The sequence below is a fragment of the Centruroides sculpturatus genome, unplaced genomic scaffold, assembly GCF_000671375.1.
Source record: "Centruroides sculpturatus isolate CEXI.00-Female unplaced genomic scaffold, Cexi_2.0 scaffold107, whole genome shotgun sequence".
NCBI classification, from domain to species: domain Eukaryota; kingdom Metazoa; phylum Arthropoda; class Arachnida; order Scorpiones; family Buthidae; genus Centruroides; species Centruroides sculpturatus.
Genome location: NW_019384422.1, coordinates 864,725 through 887,804, shown reverse-complemented (window position 1 = coordinate 887,804; position 23,080 = coordinate 864,725). Strand labels below are relative to the sequence as shown.

The 23,080-nt window shown below is 27.1% G+C and overlaps 1 protein-coding gene across 1 annotated transcript in view; it reads right to left on the bottom strand.

Moving 5' to 3' along the window:
• Positions 1–2,637: 2,637 nt before the first annotated feature.
• Positions 2,638–23,080, bottom strand: part of LOC111619447 (nudix hydrolase 24, chloroplastic-like) — a 67,632-nt gene continuing 47,189 nt past the window's right edge. Inside the window, exons 7-9 of the mRNA XM_023361152.1 lie at positions 16,411–16,543; positions 12,427–12,523; positions 2,638–3,239 (exon numbers count right to left, since the gene is read on the bottom strand). Coding sequence (XP_023216920.1) covers positions 3,130–3,239; positions 12,427–12,523; positions 16,411–16,543 — 340 coding nt within the window. The 3' untranslated portion in view covers positions 2,638–3,129. The remainder of the gene's footprint in view (positions 3,240–12,426; positions 12,524–16,410; positions 16,544–23,080) is intronic.

The window sequence follows — 23,080 nt, the reverse complement described above, 5'->3', positions numbered from 1 at the left end:
AAAATTTGCATGTACACATCATATGCTGGACATGATTGCAATGTAACAAACATTTATCTCAAATAACTTGCTAGCTCTAGAATTATAAAAATAAACTTAGTTGTAAATAATTTTAAATAAATTTTTTTACAATCAATGTTTTTACAATTGATAATTTTGTAATGATTTGCTTGTAAACCAGACATTAATATTTTGATAACAGCTTTTGATAAATAATTCAATTGTAAAGTAAAAATTGTAGAGGGAAAAAACTTCTACAATTTTTATTTTAATTATAAATGAAAAAAGCAGATGTTATTATTAATAATATATTTATTTCTGGCAGAGAATTTATTTTCTTGCCAGGAATCACTAAATTTATTTTAGCATTAGGAACAAAAATTTTTTTTTTCCTCTTATATTTCTGTATGTATTGATGGCAAGCATATTGGATTATTTAAACAATTCTTTACAGAATTCAAAACTACTTATTATTGTTGTGAAATATACTAATGATATGTTTTCTAATGCTTTGTTATTCAGTTTATGACATTTATAATAATTTATTTTTAGTTTAATTAATCTACTTGAAATTTCAGAAATTATTTGAAATAATTATAATGAGTAAAGCTAAAAAAATTTTAAGTACTATCGATCACCTCAACCATGTCCAATTCCTCGAAGCTACAAATAAAATCTATAAACTTCAACTAACAAAAATCATTTGTACCGGTTGAAGTTCAATGCTTATATAATTATAATATAATTACACTTTTTTCCAAAATTTACTATTAAAGAAACAAAAAAATACATTAAAAATTATTTTACTGAATTTATCTTTAGGCTATTTCTTCAAATTATATATATATAATGCAATATTTTAATGAAAATACATCATAACAGTTAAAAAAAACTGTCTCAGATTTACAAGTAAATCAATAAATAAAAGCAGGTAACAAGCTATTTGAGAACAGAGATATTTTTATATCTTGTGTAGTTTTAAACAAGCAAAAATAAGCATTGTAAGCTTATTAGACTTTCAAAGAATTTAAATTTAGATAGATAGTTGTCTTTTTTTTTTTACACTCCTAGTCACACAACCTTATATTATACATGATGTATTTCATAACTTACCTATACACTTTATAAATACGATTACAAAATCAACATTTGTTAGTTTCAATATTTTGGAATGATTTTAAATATTTTATATTATTGACATTTTCTGTAATTTCTTTTTACATTATTATAGGATTAAATAGTTAGAAACTATAAAATATTTTTAATTATTATATATACAACTTTTTCATTATTTATTAAATTATTCTTAATGTTTCAATTAAAGTAATTTTAAATGTTTTTTACACATCAAATTTCTCTCAGATTATTTCCCTTTCTAATAGTTCTAAAAGAAGTTATTTAAGCGGCATTAACTTTAATTATAATTTTCTGTTCCATTGAATATCTTTTTGTCTGAAATAATTCACTACATTTAGTTATATCTTAAAGAAATAATCCAAGAAAAATTTACATTATATTTTCTGCAGAATCAACCAATATGAAAGTAGTGAAAGATTATTGAAATAAATTATTTTCTCTAAATGATAACATTAAATGTAACCACATTCAGTACTACCCATTAAGTAAAAATTTAATTCCAAAATTTATAGTTTACTGAAAATATTAATGTTGATTTTTTTCAATTATCTGTAGAATTTATAAAAAGAATATTACTGAAGCAACTAACTAAATATATTTGAATTAAATTAAATAAGCACAAATATGGCAGAATAAATCTGAATGCAACTATTTTTCTATTAAGTAAAATCTTTTAAGATGTGCTTTTTATATCAAATTATAAAGAAATAACTAAAATACTTGACAATGTTGATTGTCCTTTCAAAACTACAGTATTTAACTACTTTAATTTCAAAGATAAAAATATCTTTACCTATTACATTACATATATTTTTTTTCTTTTTAAGAAGTATACTAAATCCTACCTAATGGAAGATCCACTTTGATCAATTTTGTCAAATATCTGGTACAATAAACTAAAGCACAGAAAATAATTTTATATTTTTTATCACATTTATTTTAATCATCATGAGAATTTAATAAGCCATTTTTAATGCAAATTGTTTCATATTAAAATACCTTCAATTAATTCATGAAGATTTATAAAAATATTTATTGTAAGAAAAACATGCATCATTGATCGAGTATTTATTGAGTTCATAAAAATAATTGATAATCATATTTTTAAATAAATATCTTAATTTGCAGGACTTTTTTAAAATTTATCAAACATTAAAATTAAAATTTTTTTTTTATGATAAAATTTTAAAAATGTTAATATCTAATTTGATAATATGATTAATATATAATTGTAATTACTTCTGATTCAAAGTTATAATTTATTTTTTTTCGGATAATTATTAATTTTAAAAAATTCTACATAAATTACTTACATAGTGGGTAACAGTGAATGTGTTTTTTATTTTATGAAAATATTAAATAACTGTATAAAATACAACAATTGAAGTGAAAAATATTAAGAATTATCACCAACAGATTGATTTTATCATCAAAAATTATAAATATAAAATCATTCATATAACTGAAACAATAACTCAAATTTTTAATTATTAAAAGTATTTCATTAATATGTTTTAGTAATTTTTGATAATTATTTTCTATATTTTTTTTTTATCTTTCATCTTTCATCACAGTTGATATAGATATGATATTTAGAATAGGATAGGTTCTCAAATTAACAAGATTCAGTATGAATATTACAACACATAAAAAGATGTTTCAATCTTAGTTTATACAAAAGAAATCAATCTATATTGTTTACAATTCCTCATTCATCAGTTATGATTTTAATATTTTAAAAATCCTAAAAAAAATAAAGATTGAGATCTAAAAATATAATCAAATTAACTAATGTGTGATACTATATTTGGTTTAATTAATACTACTCATTAAACAAGTCTTAATAATTTATATCATATTTTAAATTTATCATGATTAACTATCATTGTCTAATGATTTAATGAAATTTCTTGATAATAGGAGTATATGATACATAATGACTGAAAAAAGATGTGCATGGTGCACTTAAAAAATTAAAGATAAACTAATTACTTATAAATTAGAGTCATTAGTTACAGAGTTTTTGTAAGATGGCAGTAGTTGATCATAAAGGTGATGCAATGGTCGATGTATCATTTCTATCAGTTGTGTATAATTGGGCTCTGAAAAATAATTAAACTATATTAGTTTTTTTAAACACAAAGTTTATTTTAATAAAATATAGTTAAAAGTTTAAAAATAATTTTAATATATGAAAAATTTTACAAAAAAATAAGCTATTAAACCAAGAAAGTAAAAAGTTTAGTATATTTTTTAAAATGTTTACTAGAAAATTTAATAAGGTTGTAATAATTTTAATATTTAAATTTTAAAAATGATGCTTGTATGAGGTTCTGGACAAACCATCACTAAAAGTCTTTCTAAAAATGTTTTGTTTGAATAGAAAAAAAATACTAACATTATGAAGGAATGAATGAAACAATGCAAGTTCTAAGATCAACCATCTCTAGCTTGGATTGGATCTTGGTATCAGATTAAACATAGACATTGGCATCTCCAGCAATCTAAGTTGTGTTTGAGTTACACTTGGTAATATGTAAGAGATCAATTAGAAAGTGAGAATGAGGTTTGAAACTAATTGGAACTGTGATCAAAGGACTGTGTTAGTAAGACCAAGTGATGTTTTCCTCCAAGATGCATTGTTCTTTTTCAAAAGATTCAAAGTTGTTATCCTTCTGCAAAAAGACCAAGTTCCTTCTGTAATATCCTTTCATAAAAGCCAATTCATTTCTGACAAAGTTCTTTTTTGAAGATATGTGCTTAAATTTTTGTGTAATTCCTATTACTAGTGCCTTTTCCAACAAAATTTTTGTCATGTGAATTTCAAGTGCCTGATTGTCAGATGTTCACCCAGCTCTTACCTGATTCTTCCTGTATGAGTTGTCATCAATTCAGTGTCACATTGGTTGATCCCTAAATTCCCATCTGACAAGAGGTTATAAAAATAACTTTGGAGTTGTGGATCAATGAAGAAATTATTGACAAACTCAACCATGACATTGGAACCAAGATAGACCAATTAGGTGGCCTCTATATATACCTAAAAGACTACTCTGAGATCATTTGTACTGTAAGTGAAGTGACCATTATTTTGTAAATGGGGTCTTGTTTCAGTGTCTCTATCTACATATGACCTTTCACTCCTCTTGTCATCCTAAAAAAAAGTGAGAGGAGACCTTTCTTCTATAGTAGGTGGTGTTGGGCCACTGACTACTGAATCAGGGACCTCCCCATCATATACATTATTTCAATGCATTTACAGACATACAGTAATAACCCAGTTTTCATTGACTTCAATTATCGCTGATTTTTTCTGTGAAAAATTTATTTCAATTTTCGTTGTCATTTGCAAAATTAGCAGCGAGATCACGCTGCTAAATAAGGGCAACTCATGCATTTTCCCACTCAGTGTGGTGATGTTTCTCATTGTGTGAGCATTACCCATGGTAAATGTTCATTTATTCTTTACAATATTCATTTTATATTAATTTCTTATTGTTTTTAGTATTAAACATTATATTTGTTCTCTATAAAATGTGTTTATGGTATGTATTTTGGAGTGTCTAGGATGAATTAATTGGATTTACATTGATTCAGATAAAAATAATTGTCTCGGTTTTCATCGGTTTCAGATTTTGCCAATTGTTTTCAGATGGATTATCTATGAAAACCAAGATATCACTGTTCATGATTAAATGATATATGATACATTTAGTTATCTTGATCTCTGTTTTCATCAAGTGATGAAAACAGAGATCAAGATAACTAAATGTAATTGCTAAAAAATATATGCTTTCATCACTTGCATCCATTTGCATCACTTGACCTACAAAGTATGATAAATCTGGAAAAATTAGCCAAATTTAGTCCACATCAAGTTATATCAATCACAAACAAGAAGCAAAAATATTTAGAAGAAACATTTAGTTATGTTTATTGAGTTTTGAAGAAGAATGATGATAATGCCACCCCTAAAATCATCATTAAAATGCATTGTGATCAGACTTAGTTATGTTTTGGCCTTATTTGATGCAGTTTGTACTGTTCAATGAAGTTATGATTAAAATTCATTAACTGAAAAACAAAGTTTATTTTTATATTATTATTTTTAAAACTTAATTTATAAAAGTTTTAAAAACAAGTATTATACAAGTTTAACATAGAAGCCAGACTGTTATATATTTACCTTTTTTCTTCATTAATCTTTACATTAACAAAACATTTTCTTAATTCACCACGTTGGAATTTACTTTTACAGTAACTAGATCTTGTCAAACCAGTATTCTGGCTAAATATTTTGCTGACTCAACAAATTTTTCATACATGAATTTTTTATATGAAAAGCTAATAATATTATGTTAAAGGTTACATTAAAAAGAAAAATGCTATTTTTTCCTTTTTACTTTTAAAATTTTTTCTTTTTGTCTAAATTTTGTTGTTATTAATTTAATGATATAACATCACAAATTCTGATTTTAATTTCAAGTGCATTTTTAAAAAATTTTTTTAACAAAAACAAAAACAATTAATAAATATTTTTCAACTATAATATGTAGACTGTAAATAATTGCTAATTTATAAGTAGTTGGCTACATTGCAAGGCAAACTATCACTAAGAAGTCAATTTTTTAAAAATATTGATATCATCATCATCTCAGTTCCTTTAAGACAGAAATTCTTTCATTGTTATTTTCCATTATTGAGGTCAATAGAAAGAGTTTAAAAAAATCCAATAAAATGTGTGTAGCACACATTAAATTAGATTTTTATTAAGTTATATTTACAGAGAAATATTCTTTTAATATTTACATCAAAAATATAAAAATGTATCATCTATTTTTACATTAAATACAATTTTGGAATTTTTCTGCAATCAATATTCTCCAATTAATTCTCAGAACTTATTAGCATGAACACTCATAAATTAAAAAACAATTTCGCGCATCTAAAATGATAATATTAAGTATCATTGACCTTATAAGGAGTTGATTACGACCTGTTCTATTTTGTTTGGGGATTGCTTTTAGTTTGTATTCTATTTATTTTGAGGCGTTTTATTTTGTTAAGGATAGACTACTGCACCTCACCCAGACAAAATTCAAAATTAACTCACTTAACTAAGATGACTGCTAGTGGCAAATTATGACATCTCAGGGGAGACTTCCACAGAAAGTTCTCCCATCCCAAAGTGTCCTCGGAAATGTAATAAAAAATTATAAAACTACTTGTAAAGAAGATGACATGAATTAGCAAGACAGATTACTAGAATGAATGAAATGTTAATGAGTATGTAAATATGGTTGAGTGGGCGTATGCTTGTAATGTCACCCAACCGCAATATAAGGAGATGAATTGAAGAATCAAATGAGGTGGTGCTAAGGATTGAGTGAGACTGACTTTTGAAACTGGCTTTCCAGTTCCACTGACATATTTTTGGTGATGGTTAGACCAAAAAGTAGATTCATTGTAATTCATTAGTAAGATTCTTTGTGTTTTTTTCAATAATTTTTTCATATTTTGTTTGTTAGTTTTTGTGGAGTTAGTTCTAAGATAATTGTAATTTAATTTGTAAGTCACCACTTCCAATCAAGATAGAAGGCCAAAACTTAGAGAACATAACTAAGTCTGATCACAATACATTTTAATGATGATTTTAGGGGTGGCATTATCATCATCTTCAAAACTCAATAAACATAACTAATGTTTCTTCTAAATATTTTTGCTTCTTGTCTGTGATTGATATATCTTGATCTGGAAAAATTAGCCAAATTTAGTCCACATTTGTTAGGAAAGTTTTGTATATATTTGTTTTGGTTTATTGATAAATTATCTTTATTTGCAAGTTATTCTCTAATGTTACTTCTTGATTGTACATATTTGGGCATTTACTAATAAATAGATTTTTTTGCATTACACACAGTAGTTATTTCGGGTTTTGGCATTAATAACAATTTTCCTTTATTTTATTGCATGTGTAAAGTCCAGACCTGGCACTTTCAAATTCTTTGTTCATATAATGCACTGTTAGAGTATCATCCAGTCTTTTGATTTGATAAGAAAGACGTTACAACCTAATAAGTTTTTAATGCAAAATTAAGCTTCTTACTTTTATATTTAATAAAATTAACTCTGTTAAATTTTAATACAGTAGTGTGTCGATTATCCGAATGCCGATCAACCAAAATGTCGGTTAATCGAAAACGTTCCAGTTGGACTGTGTTGTGCTGAATCGAACGTTTTTGATACTGGNCCATTTCGTGTGCTGTTCTGCGACGAAAACAAGCTTTGAGCAATGGCATAGTCGAACGGTGCATACTCGGTAAGTAATCCTATAATTTTTTGTTTATAGCATAGTTTATACAGATTATTCCCAAAAAATTATACATGTTTTGGAAATGTTGAGTGGAATCAGTCTAGAATCGGTTAATTTTATAGAAGAAAACCTTTCAAACAGCCTTAGTCCGTAAACTTCACACCTATCGGGCTGCGATTGGCTCATGTATTTAATCATTCCTACAACGTAAAATTCTATTAACGTAGAACGTATCTAAGCATTATGGGGGGGGGGTCTACTGTATTTGATAATGTTAATGTTATAGTTATTTTAACTGATCGAATGAATCTATTCTGACATATCAAACAACTAAAAATTATCTATAATTTGAATTAAAATGGCAGATAGTATATTTCACAACATAAATATATAGAATAAACTAAATCTTCAAACTTCCATCATGCCCAATCATCAGGAACAAAAAAACAGCCTTCACTTTGTAGAGATGACCTTTTATTAAAAGTTACATGTCTGCAAAATTATTTAAAACAGTTAATAAGTTCATTGATGACATACCAAAGTATATATCAATATTTAAAGTATTATAATTTTATATATATGTATATTTTAAAATAGTTTCTTTGGCTTATCATCTGTAAACTTTTTAACTGTTTTATATAATTTTGCAGAGGCAAAACCTCTAATAAAAAAGTCATCTCTGAAAATTGAAAATTGTTTTACATTTTTGTGAGTATATTGTCTACTTGGACCTTGTTTATTAATATGACTTATTATACTGTAGTAGTTTCTGATTGGCAAAGAGAGGAGATCTTAGTCAAAAGTCAAAACAAAATATCCTTATTTTCAACTGTTTTGACTTAACGAAGGTCTCTCTTTGAAACTAAAGAAATGTAAAACAGTAAGGTCATAGAGGTAAAAAGAATGAAAATTGTTTTGTTTCTGATGATTATCTTCAAACTTCCATCATGTCCAATTTAGTTTCATCTATATTTTTATATTGTAAAAGTTACCTGTTTTAAATGTATTTTAATAATGTTAGATATTTTGTGCTTGTTATCAAATCTTTTACTTTCTGAATATTCAAATAATTAAAAATTCTTTTTTACACAAAAAAATAATTTTATATTTAGAAACATCTCAACAATGTCAATAAGAACCTTTTCAATAACTAAGGATAGCATAAAAAAAAATTCAATAAAATTTTGTAGATGTGTAAAATTACTTGTAGAGATGGCAGCTAATGTCTGACTCTAGTGCCAAATTATTTAGCATTTAATAAACAATAGTAATAGTAATACAGCCTGATATAATCTGAAAATCATTTGACTTATATATATAAGTATCAGGTTTAGATTGTTTATACAGTCAACCCCCCTATAACGTGCGTTCCTATAACGGAAATTCCTATAACATAGTGAAAATATTGTAGCAACATTCGTATAAAGGAGCTCCTAAAATGTCGTCGCTGACTCGTTTCGCAACAAGATTGATAGAATCTGGACCAANACATTAAATTAGATTTTTATTAAGTTATATTTACAGAGAAATATTCTTTTAATATTTACATCAAAAATATAAAAATGTATCATCTATTTTTACATTAAATACAATTTTGGAATTTTTCTGCAATCAATATTCTCCAATTAATTCTCAGAACTTATTAGCATGAACACTCATAAATTAAAAAACAATTTCGCGCATCTAAAATGATAATATTAAGTATCATTGACCTTATAAGGAGTTGATTACGACCTGTTCTATTTTGTTTGGGGATTGCTTTTAGTTTGTATTCTATTTATTTTGAGGCGTTTTATTTTGTTAAGGATAGACTACTGCACCTCACCCAGACAAAATTCAAAATTAACTCACTTAACTAAGATGACTGCTAGTGGCAAATTATGACATCTCAGGGGAGACTTCCACAGAAAGTTCTCCCATCCCAAAGTGTCCTCAGAAATGTAATAAAAAATTATAAAACTACTTGTAAAGAAGATGACATGAATTAGCAAGACAGATTACTAGAATGAATGAAATGTTAATGAGTATGTAAATATGGTTGAGTGGGCGTATGCTTGTAATGTCACCCAACCGCAATATAAGGAGATGAATTGAAGAATCAAATGAGGTGGTGCTAAGGATTGAGTGAGACTGACTTTCGAAACTGGCTTTCCAGTTCCACTGACATATTTTTGGTGATGGTTAGACCAAAAAGTAGATTCATTGTAATTCATTAGTAAGATTCTTTGTGTTTTTTTCAATAATTTTTTCATATTTTGTTTGTTAGTTTTTGTGGAGTTAGTTCTAAGATAATTGTAACTTAATTTGTAAGTCACCACTTCCAATCAAGATAGAAGGCCAAAACTTAGAGAACATAACTAAGTCTGATCACAATACATTTTAATGATGATTTTAGGGGTGGCATTATCATCATCTTCAAAACTCAATAAACATAACTAATGTTTCTTCTAAATATTTTTGCTTCTTGTCTGTGATTGATATATCTTGATCTGGAAAAATTAGCCAAATTTAGTCCACATTTGTTAGGAAAGTTTTGTATATATTTGTTTTGGTTTATTGATAAATTATCTTTATTTGCAAGTTATTCTCTAATGTTACTTCTTGATTGTACATATTTGGGCATTTACTAATAAATAGATTTTTTTGCATTACACACAGTAGTTATTTCGGGTTTTGGCATTAATAACAATTTTCCTTTATTTTATTGCATGTGTAAAGTCCAGACCTGGCACTTTCAAATTCTTTGTTCATATAATGCACTGTTAGAGTATCATCCAGTCTTTTGATTTGATAAGAAAGACGTTACAACCTAATAAGTTTTTAATGCAAAATTAAGCTTCTTACTTTTATATTTAATAAAATTAACTCTGTTAAATTTTAATACAGTAGTGTGTCGATTATCCGAATGCCGATCAACCAAAATGTCGGTTAATCGAAAACGTTCCAGTTGGACTGTGTTGTGCTGAATCGAACGTTTTTGATACTGGATTAACTTCCAAAATATAATTTTTTTGTTTTTATATTTTTCAATATATTTATTTTGTTTGTAGAAAATAAATAAATAATTTTTAACGATACAATAGCCACGATTATTATTATAAAAGTTTTCGTTAGGCTTATCGTAGACAAAAATTCAATGAGAAGCAACATGCAACAGAGAAAAATTTAAACATGGGATATATTAATTAATATACTATAATTGGGATATACTAATATACTATATTAATAATGTATTTTTTCGTACATAATTGGTTATCCGAAAAATCAATTTTCTGAACAACCCCAGTCCCCAATTGATTTGGATAATGACTCTCTACTGTACTAACTTTTGTGAAAAAAGAAAACATAAAATGAATACAGTAATATCCCAAACTTATGCGATAGGTGGGACCGAGTGATAACCGCGTAAGTCAAATTCGCGTAAGTCGGGGTATAATTTCCCAATTTGCGTAAAATCCAAGTCGGATGTATGTAAACTAATGAATGTTCTCGTTAATCTTATCTTGTCTTTTGATTTGTTTACGGTTACAAGAAATCACCACATACAGTCTCTCAAGGCTCCGTAGATATAACAAACACAGAAATAAATAACACAAAATAAATTGTAGCTATGAGTCGATTCTGCACGACACGTCTGAACATGTAAGCTGAACAATAGTGTGGGGGGAGTCAGTAATCAAGAGTTGCGTGGCACTCAAACAAGAGACGAATCGACAAGATTTGAAAATCGCGTAACTCTGGGTTCACGCAAGTCGGGGTAGCGTAAGTCGAGGTATTACTGTATAAACAAAGATACATAGATTGAAATTTTTATTTCTGACATTACATCTTTATAGTCAGATATTATAGTTATAATACAAACAAGCTATATTATAGGACAGAACACTAAATTAAAATTAAATTAACATTAAAACTAATGAATATTTCTATTACTTATATACAAATTTAAATTTGAAATCTCATTTTTACAACTTGATTCTGATTAATAATCACATGATCCTCAAAAAATTTAAGGTTTTATTATTAAATAACAAAAATAAATAACAAAATTTTAAAATAACATCAATTGCATATTTTATGAGATAGCTAGCACATGTGATATGGTGTGTTCAATGCTGCCAAGACCAAATATTTTATAAAAAGTGTCCAATATAATTTTTATTTTTTTGCTAAGTTAATGTAGCCAATACATATATTTAATGTTTCATAACTGAAAGTAAAGCAATATCAGTAATATTTGTTTGCACAGTTAGCATAACTTATTGCAAAATATATATATCAATCCATAATGTTCTCTTTTCTACTTTTTTAAAAAGTCTTAGAAATTTTTAACTTTTTTCTATAGTATTAGAATAAATTTCACCAGTCTGAAATGAATATTTTGTCATTTGTCTAGAGAGAATTAACTGCCTCTCATTATATTAAGATTTTATTCCTGATTACTACTACATTGATTTTAAATTATTCTATTACTTACATAACTTTTGATAAAAAAATACAGCTGCTTTTAAAGATCTATTGTTTGATAACATATTTTATTAGTTATTTATCTAATTAAAACAATAAATTTTATCTATTTTATTAAAAAACTAATCTTTTTTAAAATAATAGTTGACTACAGAATATATAAAAGTATTTTATAATTATTATGTAAGTATTAAAAGAATGATTGGCTGAAGACTCTTGATTAAATTTGGCTGAACTTAAATTTTTGCACTATATTTATTCAAATGTTAACTAGCTTATTGTCAATCTTTTTGTTTTCTTTTCTAAAAAAAAAAATCGTAAGAATTTGCTTTCATGGTAAAAACAAATACTTTTAGTACTACTTAGAATTTTGAAATGTTGGTGAATCAAATGTTATGATAAAGAGAATAATAAAATATAAAATATTCATTCTTGAATTTAATTATTATTATTTTTACAATAAAAAAGTTAACAATTTTATTTATTATATACTGATGTAAAATACTTACCATCATCTGCATTTAAATAACCATGACGTACCAAAAAATCAAGTACAATAAGACTGCTTGTTTGTTTAAAATCTTCTGTTACAACAACTTGTTTTGTCTGTAAATAAATATTAAAAATAGTGTGTTGAAAAAAAAATCATCAATTTAATTCAAATATTTATTTTATTCTATCCTTAATGCAAAATATTGAAAGAAATACTGTTTTTTCTAACTTTTTTAATACATCTAGCAGCACTCTATATAACAAAGATGTAAACATCAGATATTTTATATCAATACAATATATCTATTCTCTCTTAAAATTGAAAATAGGAAATAATATTATATAAAAACATAGTTAAATAAATTAAATTAAATAAATTGGCACTGGAAAATGTAGATTTGAAAAAAGTAGCCTACTTTTTTCAAATCTACATTTTACAGTGCCAATTTATTTAATTTAAAATACAGTAGAGCGTCGTTTATCCGAATCAATTGGGAACTGGGGTTGTTCAGATAACTTATTTTTCGGATAATCGATTATGTACGAAAAAATATATTAATTAAACTATCCCATGCTGAAATTTTTCTCCGTTGCATGTCGCTTCGTGTTGAATTTTCATTGATGTTAAGCTTAACGTAAACTTTTTAAAATAATAATCGTGGCTATTGTATCGTTAAAAATTATTTCTTTATTTACAAACAAAAAAATTATACTTCAGAAGTTAATCTAGTATCAAAAACATTCGATTCAGCACAACAGTCCTCAGAAAAACACCACACAAGTGCCAGTGCTGCCAGCTAAAACACACACCAACAAAAAATATTGGAGTAGCCAAAGATTGCAGTGCCAGAGCACTAGCAAAAATTTAAATTTGCCAACTGGAATTCTTTCAGATAACTGACATTTTGGATAACCGACTTTCGGATAAACGACGCTCTACTGTATATGCTTTTGATTTTAGTAGTGTCTTGTTCCTATATATTGCACTTTTCTTGAGCAATAATAACAATAACTATAGAGTCATGCTGGTCATCTATCTTACTCAGTTCTGGAGAAAAATTTTGAATTGAACATGATTTCCAGTTCAAATCAGAAGTTTGTATATAGTTAATCAGGGCCTCCTGCCCCTGAGCTTTCTATATCTGATCTTGATTTTCATCTATTAACTGTGTTCTTGAGATTAAGGAAGGACAGACATATGGACATCAGTGGAAATTTATAGGTACGCAATTTTAAAATTGCAACACAATGAAAGGAAGCATAACAGTAAGTTTCATAAATTAATTTCAAAACTTTTTAAATATTTGAAGAGATGCAAATACAATAGCACAAAATGTATCGTGCTGAGTCTTTGTTAATTAGAAGTATGATGTAAGAATATTTCTAGAAAAATAAAGGAATAAGCCATTAAACTGTATCACCGATCAGTGAAATATAAATTGGCTTCATAGCTGAAAAATAAATTATCTATATTAAGAAAAGCAATAATATTTAAATACATATAATCTAGTAATTAAATTTTTTAAAGTCAAAAATAAAACTTAAAAATTCACTAGAAAGAACAAAACAGACATTACAAATATATATTTGAATGAATCAAGTTCATAATTTGTCTTTGTCACACAATAAAGTCACATGGCAGAGTTGACCTTTATTTTGAGGCTCTTCTCTGCCTCAATGTGTAAAATCTGTTTAAAGCATTATTCTGGCATATTGAGAGGAGGACAACCTCAAAATAAACATTGAAAACACAAGAAAATCACATGACAAAACTGAAGTATGAAAAGGACAAATTATAAAGACATACTCTCATTTTTTTGCAGTGTTTCTTCTATCCTAGTAAATTTTTAATTTGCATTTATGCTGGATATTTTATTAATAAAACTATTAATTAATTAATTTAATAAAAATTACTAATAGCAAAACTCAATTTGAAACAGATGTTACAAGGAGAGCCCAGGAGGTTGTCATCACTGATTTTGATAAAATTTTGTAGATGTGTAAAATTACTTGTAGAGATGGCAGCTAATGTCTGACTCTAGTGCCAAATTATTTAGCATTTAATAAACAATAGTAATAGTAATACAGCCTGATATAATCTGAAAATCATTTGACTTATATATATAAGTATCAGGTTTAGATTGTTTATACAGTCAACCCCCCTATAACGTGCGTTCCTATAACGGAAATTCCTATAACATAGTGAAAATATTGTAGCAACATTCGTATAAAGGAGCTCCTAAAATGTCGTCGCTGACTCGTTTCGCAACAAGATTGATAGAATCTGGACCAATAGTGGATGAGCAGCCGAACTACTTTCCTCCGCCCTGCGACACACTACGGAGCGGCTAAATTGAGTTTGCTATCGTCTGTACAGTATTATATATAAATTAGGTACTGTACATATAATTATATATTAATTATATATAAATTAGGTACTGTATATATAATTATATATTAACTTAATTTATTGTAACTTTATTATAATTATATATATGCTTTCTGCCGCCTGGCAACACGCTACGGAGATTTTAGGCTAGTAAGTTGAGTTTATTATCGTCTGTACAGTATGTAAATTAGGTACCGTAAGTCTAATACAGCACTAATTTTATACATTTCTTGTGAAAGAAACATTTCTTATTCAACGGCCATAAAAATTATTTATATTAATGATGTCTCCAAAGGTCAAGTTATTTTTTTGTGAAAAATTCGTTATCAGAAATCGCAGCCGCCATTTCGTGCGCTGTTCTGCGACGAAAACAAGCTTTGAGCAATGGCATAGTCGAACGGTGCATACTCGGTAAGTAATCCTATAATTTTTTGTTTATAGCATAGTTTATACAGATTATTCCCAAAAAATTATACATGTTTTGGAAATGTTGAGTGGAATCAGTCTAGAATCGGTTAATTTTATAGAAGAAAACCTTTCAAACAGCCTTAGTCCGTAAACTTCACACCTATCGGGCTGCGATTGGCTCATGTATTTAATCATTCCTACAACGTAAAATTCTATTAACGTAGAACGTATCTAAGCATTATGGGGGGGGGGTCTACTGTATTTGATAATGTTAATGTTATAGTTATTTTAACTGATCGAATGAATCTATTCTGACATATCAAACAACTAAAAATTATCTATAATTTGAATTAAAATGGCAGATAGTATATTTCACAACATAAATATATAGAATAAACTAAATCTTCAAACTTCCATCATGCCCAATCATCAGGAACAAAAAAACAGCCTTCACTTTGTAGAGATGACCTTTTATTAAAAGTTACATGTCTGCAAAATTATTTAAAACAGTTAATAAGTTCATTGATGACATACCAAAGTATATATCAATATTTAAAGTATTATAATTTTATATATATGTATATTTTAAAATAGTTTCTTTGGCTTATCATCTGTAAACTTTTTAACTGTTTTATATAATTTTGCAGAGGCAAAACCTCTAATAAAAAAGTCATCTCTGAAAATTGAAAATTGTTTTACATTTTTGTGAGTATATTGTCTACTTGGACCTTGTTTATTAATATGACTTATTATACTGTAGTAGTTTCTGATTGGCAAAGAGAGGAGATCTTAGTCAAAAGTCAAAACAAAATATCCTTATTTTCAACTGTTTTGACTTAACGAAGGTCTCTCTTTGAAACTAAAGAAATGTAAAACAGTAAGGTCATAGAGGTAAAAAGAATGAAAATTGTTTTGTTTCTGATGATTATCTTCAAACTTCCATCATGTCCAATTTAGTTTCATCTATATTTTTATATTGTAAAAGTTACCTGTTTTAAATGTATTTTAATAATGTTAGATATTTTGTGCTTGTTATCAAATCTTTTACTTTCTGAATATTCAAATAATTAAAAATTCTTTTTTACACAAAAAAATAATTTTATATTTAGAAACATCTCAACAATGTCAATAAGAACCTTTTCAATAACTAAGGATAGCATAAAAAAAAATTCAATAAAATTTTGTAGAATAAAATATGTCTTACCTCTTCTACTGTCAACAGATGAAAACTTTCTACTTCTCCATCACTATTTCTTGGTTGAAAATCAATTGGAAGTTCCAGATCAAATACAAACATGGTTTCTGGTAAAATACCACGCTCATCTTCATAGATAAAACTATAAAAAACATTTATATGACATCACATTAAAATAAATTCAAAAATTTATTAACTAATTCAAATAAAAAAAATAATTAAAAAGTAATGAAAGCTATTCAAAATTTTTCCCTAAAAATAATAATACAACAAATTACATGAGAATTTTTGTAGAAAAAAGAAAAAAAGGATTGTAAAATATTAAAACTAATACAATATTAAAAAAATGTATCTTAAATAAAATGAAAATTGCAAACTAAATAAAAAAAATTCAATCACAAATGATAGGATGATAAAAAATAGTACATATTGCAATTAAAAACTTAATTCAGTAATTCATTACAGTATTTTAAATATAAGAATAATTAAATTAATTATTTAAGTATTGATTATAGGCAGATTAAAACAATCCCAGGCATCTGGTGGCACATAGTTGAGACTAAAGGTTAGTTTTAATGAAGAATATACACACACAGATAGTTAATCATCATTTATTAGTGAGGTTGCGTGAGGTCAAATTGGTCTATTCGACCAATATACGACATTTGACCATACGATAGAGATTGAATATTGAGTGCCACTTACAAGATAGTGGCACTCAATATTCAATGTTCATGTTTTAGAGAGATGAAAACTTTGGCTGCAACCTTGCTATAATAAAACAATAAAAAAACTTTTAAAATAGTATATTAACAACAAAAGCAAATCTTAGTTATAACTTAGTTTACCTACAAAATTTCTTTTAAAAAAAATATATTTTATAATTAGAAAATATTTACTAAACTTTTAAAGTAAAATAGAAACTCATAAATTAAAGTTATAAATTAAGAAATTAAAAATAAATCATAAAATGTATTTAGTTTGGTGAAGATGATGTGATTGGTGATTGTTGGCTGATTTCAGTGCAACTGTTGTCTAAGATTATTAGATCCTTTTAGATATGGATTGACAGGTCAGGGTTTTGAGTGGCAGATTATGTATTGAATGTGTTCATGGACATTGAGACAGATTTGAGTAGATGCATAAATCAATTTATTAAGAGAGAGATCAGCAGCTTATAATATATTTCCATAAGTTCTTTTTTGAGGCAAAATTTAGTTCACTAATCCAGTCTTATCAAGGATTGAGGTTTATGATCATTTCCTCATTAACCGATAGCCTTGGGGTATCGGTTAATGAGTTATAACTAACTAAGTTATAACTAAGATTTGCTTTTGTTGTTAATATACTATTTTAAAAGTTTTTTTATTGTTTTATTATAGCAAGGTTGCAGCCAAAGTTTTCATTAACCGATAGCTTCATCCAGTGGGTCCCATGTTTGAGAAGAGAGAAAAGTTTCAAGTAGAGTGGTATAACTTGGGATCAACTGAAGAGATAGTTCTATGATGTTTGATCATACAAAAAGTAAGGTGAATATTCAGCAGACAGCAACTCTATCAGAAAGTCCAAGAGAACAAAGAGAAGACAGCACATTGTTGGAGCCTTTGTAAAGAGTTTAGGTAACTGGTTCCAGAAACTAACTTTTTTTTTGAGAAAACTTTGAGAAGGAACCTTATGAAAAGAGTTACAAGATACAAAAAGAACCCTTGTGTCCTTAAGAGATGGGTTTTTTTTCTGCTCAGCCCTTTGATGATTGCCTATTCCAATTGGTCTCAGTTCCTCATCCATGCTTTTCAATTGGTTTCACCTGTTTCAAGGAGTAATTCGAGACCAACTTGGGCTATGAGAGAAGTTGACACTGATGTTAGACAGGAGACAGTTGATCTTAGGATGTACAGTACACATTAAACAAAAATATTTTATGTCTTTTAGGGTTTTTTCTTCTCTTTTCTATTCAAAAATTTTGCCTAAATTTTAATGAAAGGTTCAGATCTAGTTGAAGTCTCATACATCTTTTTTTTTCCCTTCTTCCTTTTTTTTTTTTTTTTTTTTTTTTGGAATTTATCTTTGTTAAATTTTTCTACCACTTTGAAATAAGTAATTCTGTTTAATAACTTATATATAACAAGAAATATAACTCTTGTTATACACTCCATACATAACAAGAGATAGAAAGTGAAGTATAAATGAGAAGAGTGAAAAAAAAAAAAAAAAAATAAGAGATGGAAGTTTCAAGATAAAGGATTTTAAATTAAAATTTTAATGGTGTTTTAAGTAAATCTTTTTTAAAAAGTGAATTTCTACAAAGGGAACTAGGACTGAAGAATGATCAGAAAAAAAAATCTGAAATGCATATCCAAAACAAAATTTACAGCTTTTTTTTATATAAGGATAAAATAACTTGAAATCCATTCACTGAATTCACCAAAAGTGTGGAGTTTTACTATTGAACATTAATTAGTTCAATAAAATTTCTTTTGTTTTACAAATTTTACATAATTCTTAAATTATTAACATAATCATCATATTACCATTAGACTGAAATCAAAAAAATATTTTAAAATATTCCATTGTATCTTCATATACTTTATTTCTTCTAAAAGTATCTGCTACAAATTAAAAAAAATGTATTGAAAATGAACATTCTTTGTCAATAGTTGTGAATAATCCCCATTTTCACTTTCATCAAAAAATTTATCTTTTAGCCTCAATGTTTGTTAAAAACTGGATAAATTATTTTGTAACTTCCTTTTCTATATTTTCAAATTCATGATGAAAAGTTTAATAAAATTTTCCAATAAATTTTAATAATGAAAGATCTTTAAATAGTATACACTCAGAAATGTGCAGTAGGGGGTTTGTAAGAACCCATAATTCAAACTTCTAAAATGTCAGTGAGCCCTAAACCCTTTTGCCTTTTCAATGAGCCTTTAACCCTTTTAAGATTATCGTTTCCACGTAAATAAGAACAAAAGAGGAAGCGGGGGTCCTGGGGCAAAATGGACAGAAAATGAGTCACTCTGGGTGAAGATCCCGAAGAAAGCAGAAGGAAAAAGTGAGTGCTCGTGACCTGAAGTTAAGGTTAAGGATCGGCAAGAAAGAGGAAGAAAGAAAAGACACAGTTTCGAAAAAAAAAAAAAGGCCATAAGGACAACAAATAATCCAAGAGAAGAAGACAATTTTTCAATATCAAGAAGTAGCCGTACAGACTTTAGAGGAAAAGATATCAAGTTGGCACCATAATCCGAAAGTGTATATACGTACCAAAAGAAATCCTGGGTATTTCCATTCTCCCTACATTTTGTTTCCTTATCCATCTGTCCTGTACTCTTATTTTTCATTAGTTATAAGTTATATCTTATAATAGATATAAGTTAGACATAAGTTAGTTATGTAATTAGTTTTTTTTTTGTTATTTTGACGATTGTCACCTGTACGAACCTCGGCAATAGTAGAGGGCAAGCCTGTTCCTTTTTCTTTGTGTATAGAAGAAAGGCATAAAGTTTGTAAAGTTGGGATTCCGAAAAAAAGAAAGGAAACCTATGGACTATATTCATTAAAAAATTTTTTGTAGAATTAGTTTAGTCTTACCATCTGTCTTTAGAATAAAAAGAATGTAGAGAACATGTTTTAAACTGCATATTTAAATTAATAATAATTATTTAATCATCCTTTCATCTCCCAGGATAGAAAAAAAGTTACTTTCAAATATGTATCTAAAACAATTATTGGATTATTCTCTAAATGACAAAAAAAAAAAAAAAAAAGAAAAAGAAAATTGCTCATTTTCAATAATGGAAGTAAGATTTATATTAAATTATTCTCACAAATTACAGTTATGTAATATAATTTTGATTTGTTAGTAGTAGTTACCATGGCAATGTAAAACAGACAAATGAAAACATTATGGTGATATTCTTTTCTATTTATTTCTTCATTTTTGTATTTAATTTCTTGTTTATCATGATTTCCTAAAATGTAGTCTGATGAGAAATGCCACATTAATATTGACATTTAATATATAATAGGCAACTATCCTGTTGTTGATGGTAATTAGAAAATTACATTAGGTATTTGAGCCTATAGTACATTAAATATACTGGTTTGAATCCCATTTTTGACAACGTTTTTCAAACATATCAATATTTAATTAATTTGAGATTAATTTAACTATCTATTTTTATTATAAAATTCTTTCTTACAAATGATGAAAATTGAAAATTTGTCAATTCAATTAGACAATATGCCAAATTATCAAGCTATTTGAAGTAAGTTAATAATTACAAACTAACTAATTTGTCTAGAGGTAGGCAGTTATGACACCANCATAGTTAAATAAATTAAATTAAATAAATTGGCACTGGAAAATGTAGATTTGAAAAAAGTAGCCTACTTTTTTCAAATCTACATTTTACAGTGCCAATTTATTTAATTTAAAATACAGTAGAGCGTCGTTTATCCGAATCAATTGGGAACTGGGGTTGTTCAGATAACTTATTTTTCGGATAATCGATTATGTACGAAAAAATATATTAATTAAACTATCCCATGCTGAAATTTTTCTCCGTTGCATGTCGCTTCGTGTTGAATTTTCATTGATGTTAAGCTTAACGTAAACTTTTTAAAATAATAATCGTGGCTATTGTATCGTTAAAAATTATTTCTTTATTTACAAACAAAAAAATTATACTTCAGAAGTTAATCTAGTATCAAAAACATTCGATTCAGCACAACAGTCCTCAGAAAAACACCACACAAGTGCCAGTGCTGCCAGCTAAAACACACACCAACAAAAAATATTGGAGTAGCCAAAGATTGCAGTGCCAGAGCACTAGCAAAAATTTAAATTTGCCAACTGGAATTCTTTCAGATAACTGACATTTTGGATAACCGACTTTCGGATAAACGACGCTCTACTGTATATGCTTTTGATTTTAGTAGTGTCTTGTTCCTATATATTGCACTTTTCTTGAGCAATAATAACAATAACTATAGAGTCATGCTGGTCATCTATCTTACTCAGTTCTGGAGAAAAATTTTGAATTGAACATGATTTCCAGTTCAAATCAGAAGTTTGTATATAGTTAATCAGGGCCTCCTGCCCCTGAGCTTTCTATATCTGATCTTGATTTTCATCTATTAACTGTGTTCTTGAGATTAAGGAAGGACAGACATATGGACATCAGTGGAAATTTATAGGTACGCAATTTTAAAATTGCAACACAATGAAAGGAAGCATAACAGTAAGTTTCATAAATTAATTTCAAAACTTTTTAAATATTTGAAGAGATGCAAATACAATAGCACAAAATGTATCGTGCTGAGTCTTTGTTAATTAGAAGTATGATGTAAGAATATTTCTAGAAAAATAAAGGAATAAGCCATTAAACTGTATCACCGATCAGTGAAATATAAATTGGCTTCATAGCTGAAAAATAAATTATCTATATTAAGAAAAGCAATAATATTTAAATACATATAATCTAGTAATTAAATTTTTTAAAGTCAAAAATAAAACTTAAAAATTCACTAGAAAGAACAAAACAGACATTACAAATATATATTTGAATGAATCAAGTTCATAATTTGTCTTTGTCACACAATAAAGTCACATGGCAGAGTTGACCTTTATTTTGAGGCTCTTCTCTGCCTCAATGTGTAAAATCTGTTTAAAGCATTATTCTGGCATATTGAGAGGAGGACAACCTCAAAATAAACATTGAAAACACAAGAAAATCACATGACAAAACTGAAGTATGAAAAGGACAAATTATAAAGACATACTCTCATTTTTTTGCAGTGTTTCTTCTATCCTAGTAAATTTTTAATTTGCATTTATGCTGGATATTTTATTAATAAAACTATTAATTAATTAATTTAATAAAAATTACTAATAGCAAAACTCAATTTGAAACAGATGTTACAAGGAGAGCCCAGGAGGTTGTCATCACTGATTTTGATAAAATTTTGTAGATGTGTAAAATTACTTGTAGAGATGGCAGCTAATGTCTGACTCTAGTGCCAAATTATTTAGCATTTAATAAACAATAGTAATAGTAATACAGCCTGATATAATCTGAAAATCATTTGACTTATATATATAAGTATCAGGTTTAGATTGTTTATACAGTCAACCCCCCTATAACGTGCGTTCCTATAACGGAAATTCCTATAACATAGTGAAAATATTGTAGCAACATTCGTATAAAGGAGCTCCTAAAATGTCGTCGCTGACTCGTTTCGCAACAAGATTGATAGAATCTGGACCAATAGTGGATGAGCAGCCGAACTACTTTCCTCCGCCCTGCGACACACTACGGAGCGGCTAAATTGAGTTTGCTATCGTCTGTACAGTATTATATATAAATTAGGTACTGTACATATAATTATATATTAATTATATATAAATTAGGTACTGTATATATAATTATATATTAACTTAATTTATTGTAACTTTATTATAATTATATATATGCTTTCTGCCGCCTGGCAACACGCTACGGAGATTTTAGGCTAGTAAGTTCAGTTTATTATCATCTGTACAGTATGTAAATTAGGTACCGTAAGTCTAATACAGCACTAATTTTATACATTTCTTGTGAAAGAAACACTTCTTATTCAACGGCCATAAAAATTATTTATATTAATGATGTCTCCAAAGGTCAAGTTATTTTTCTGC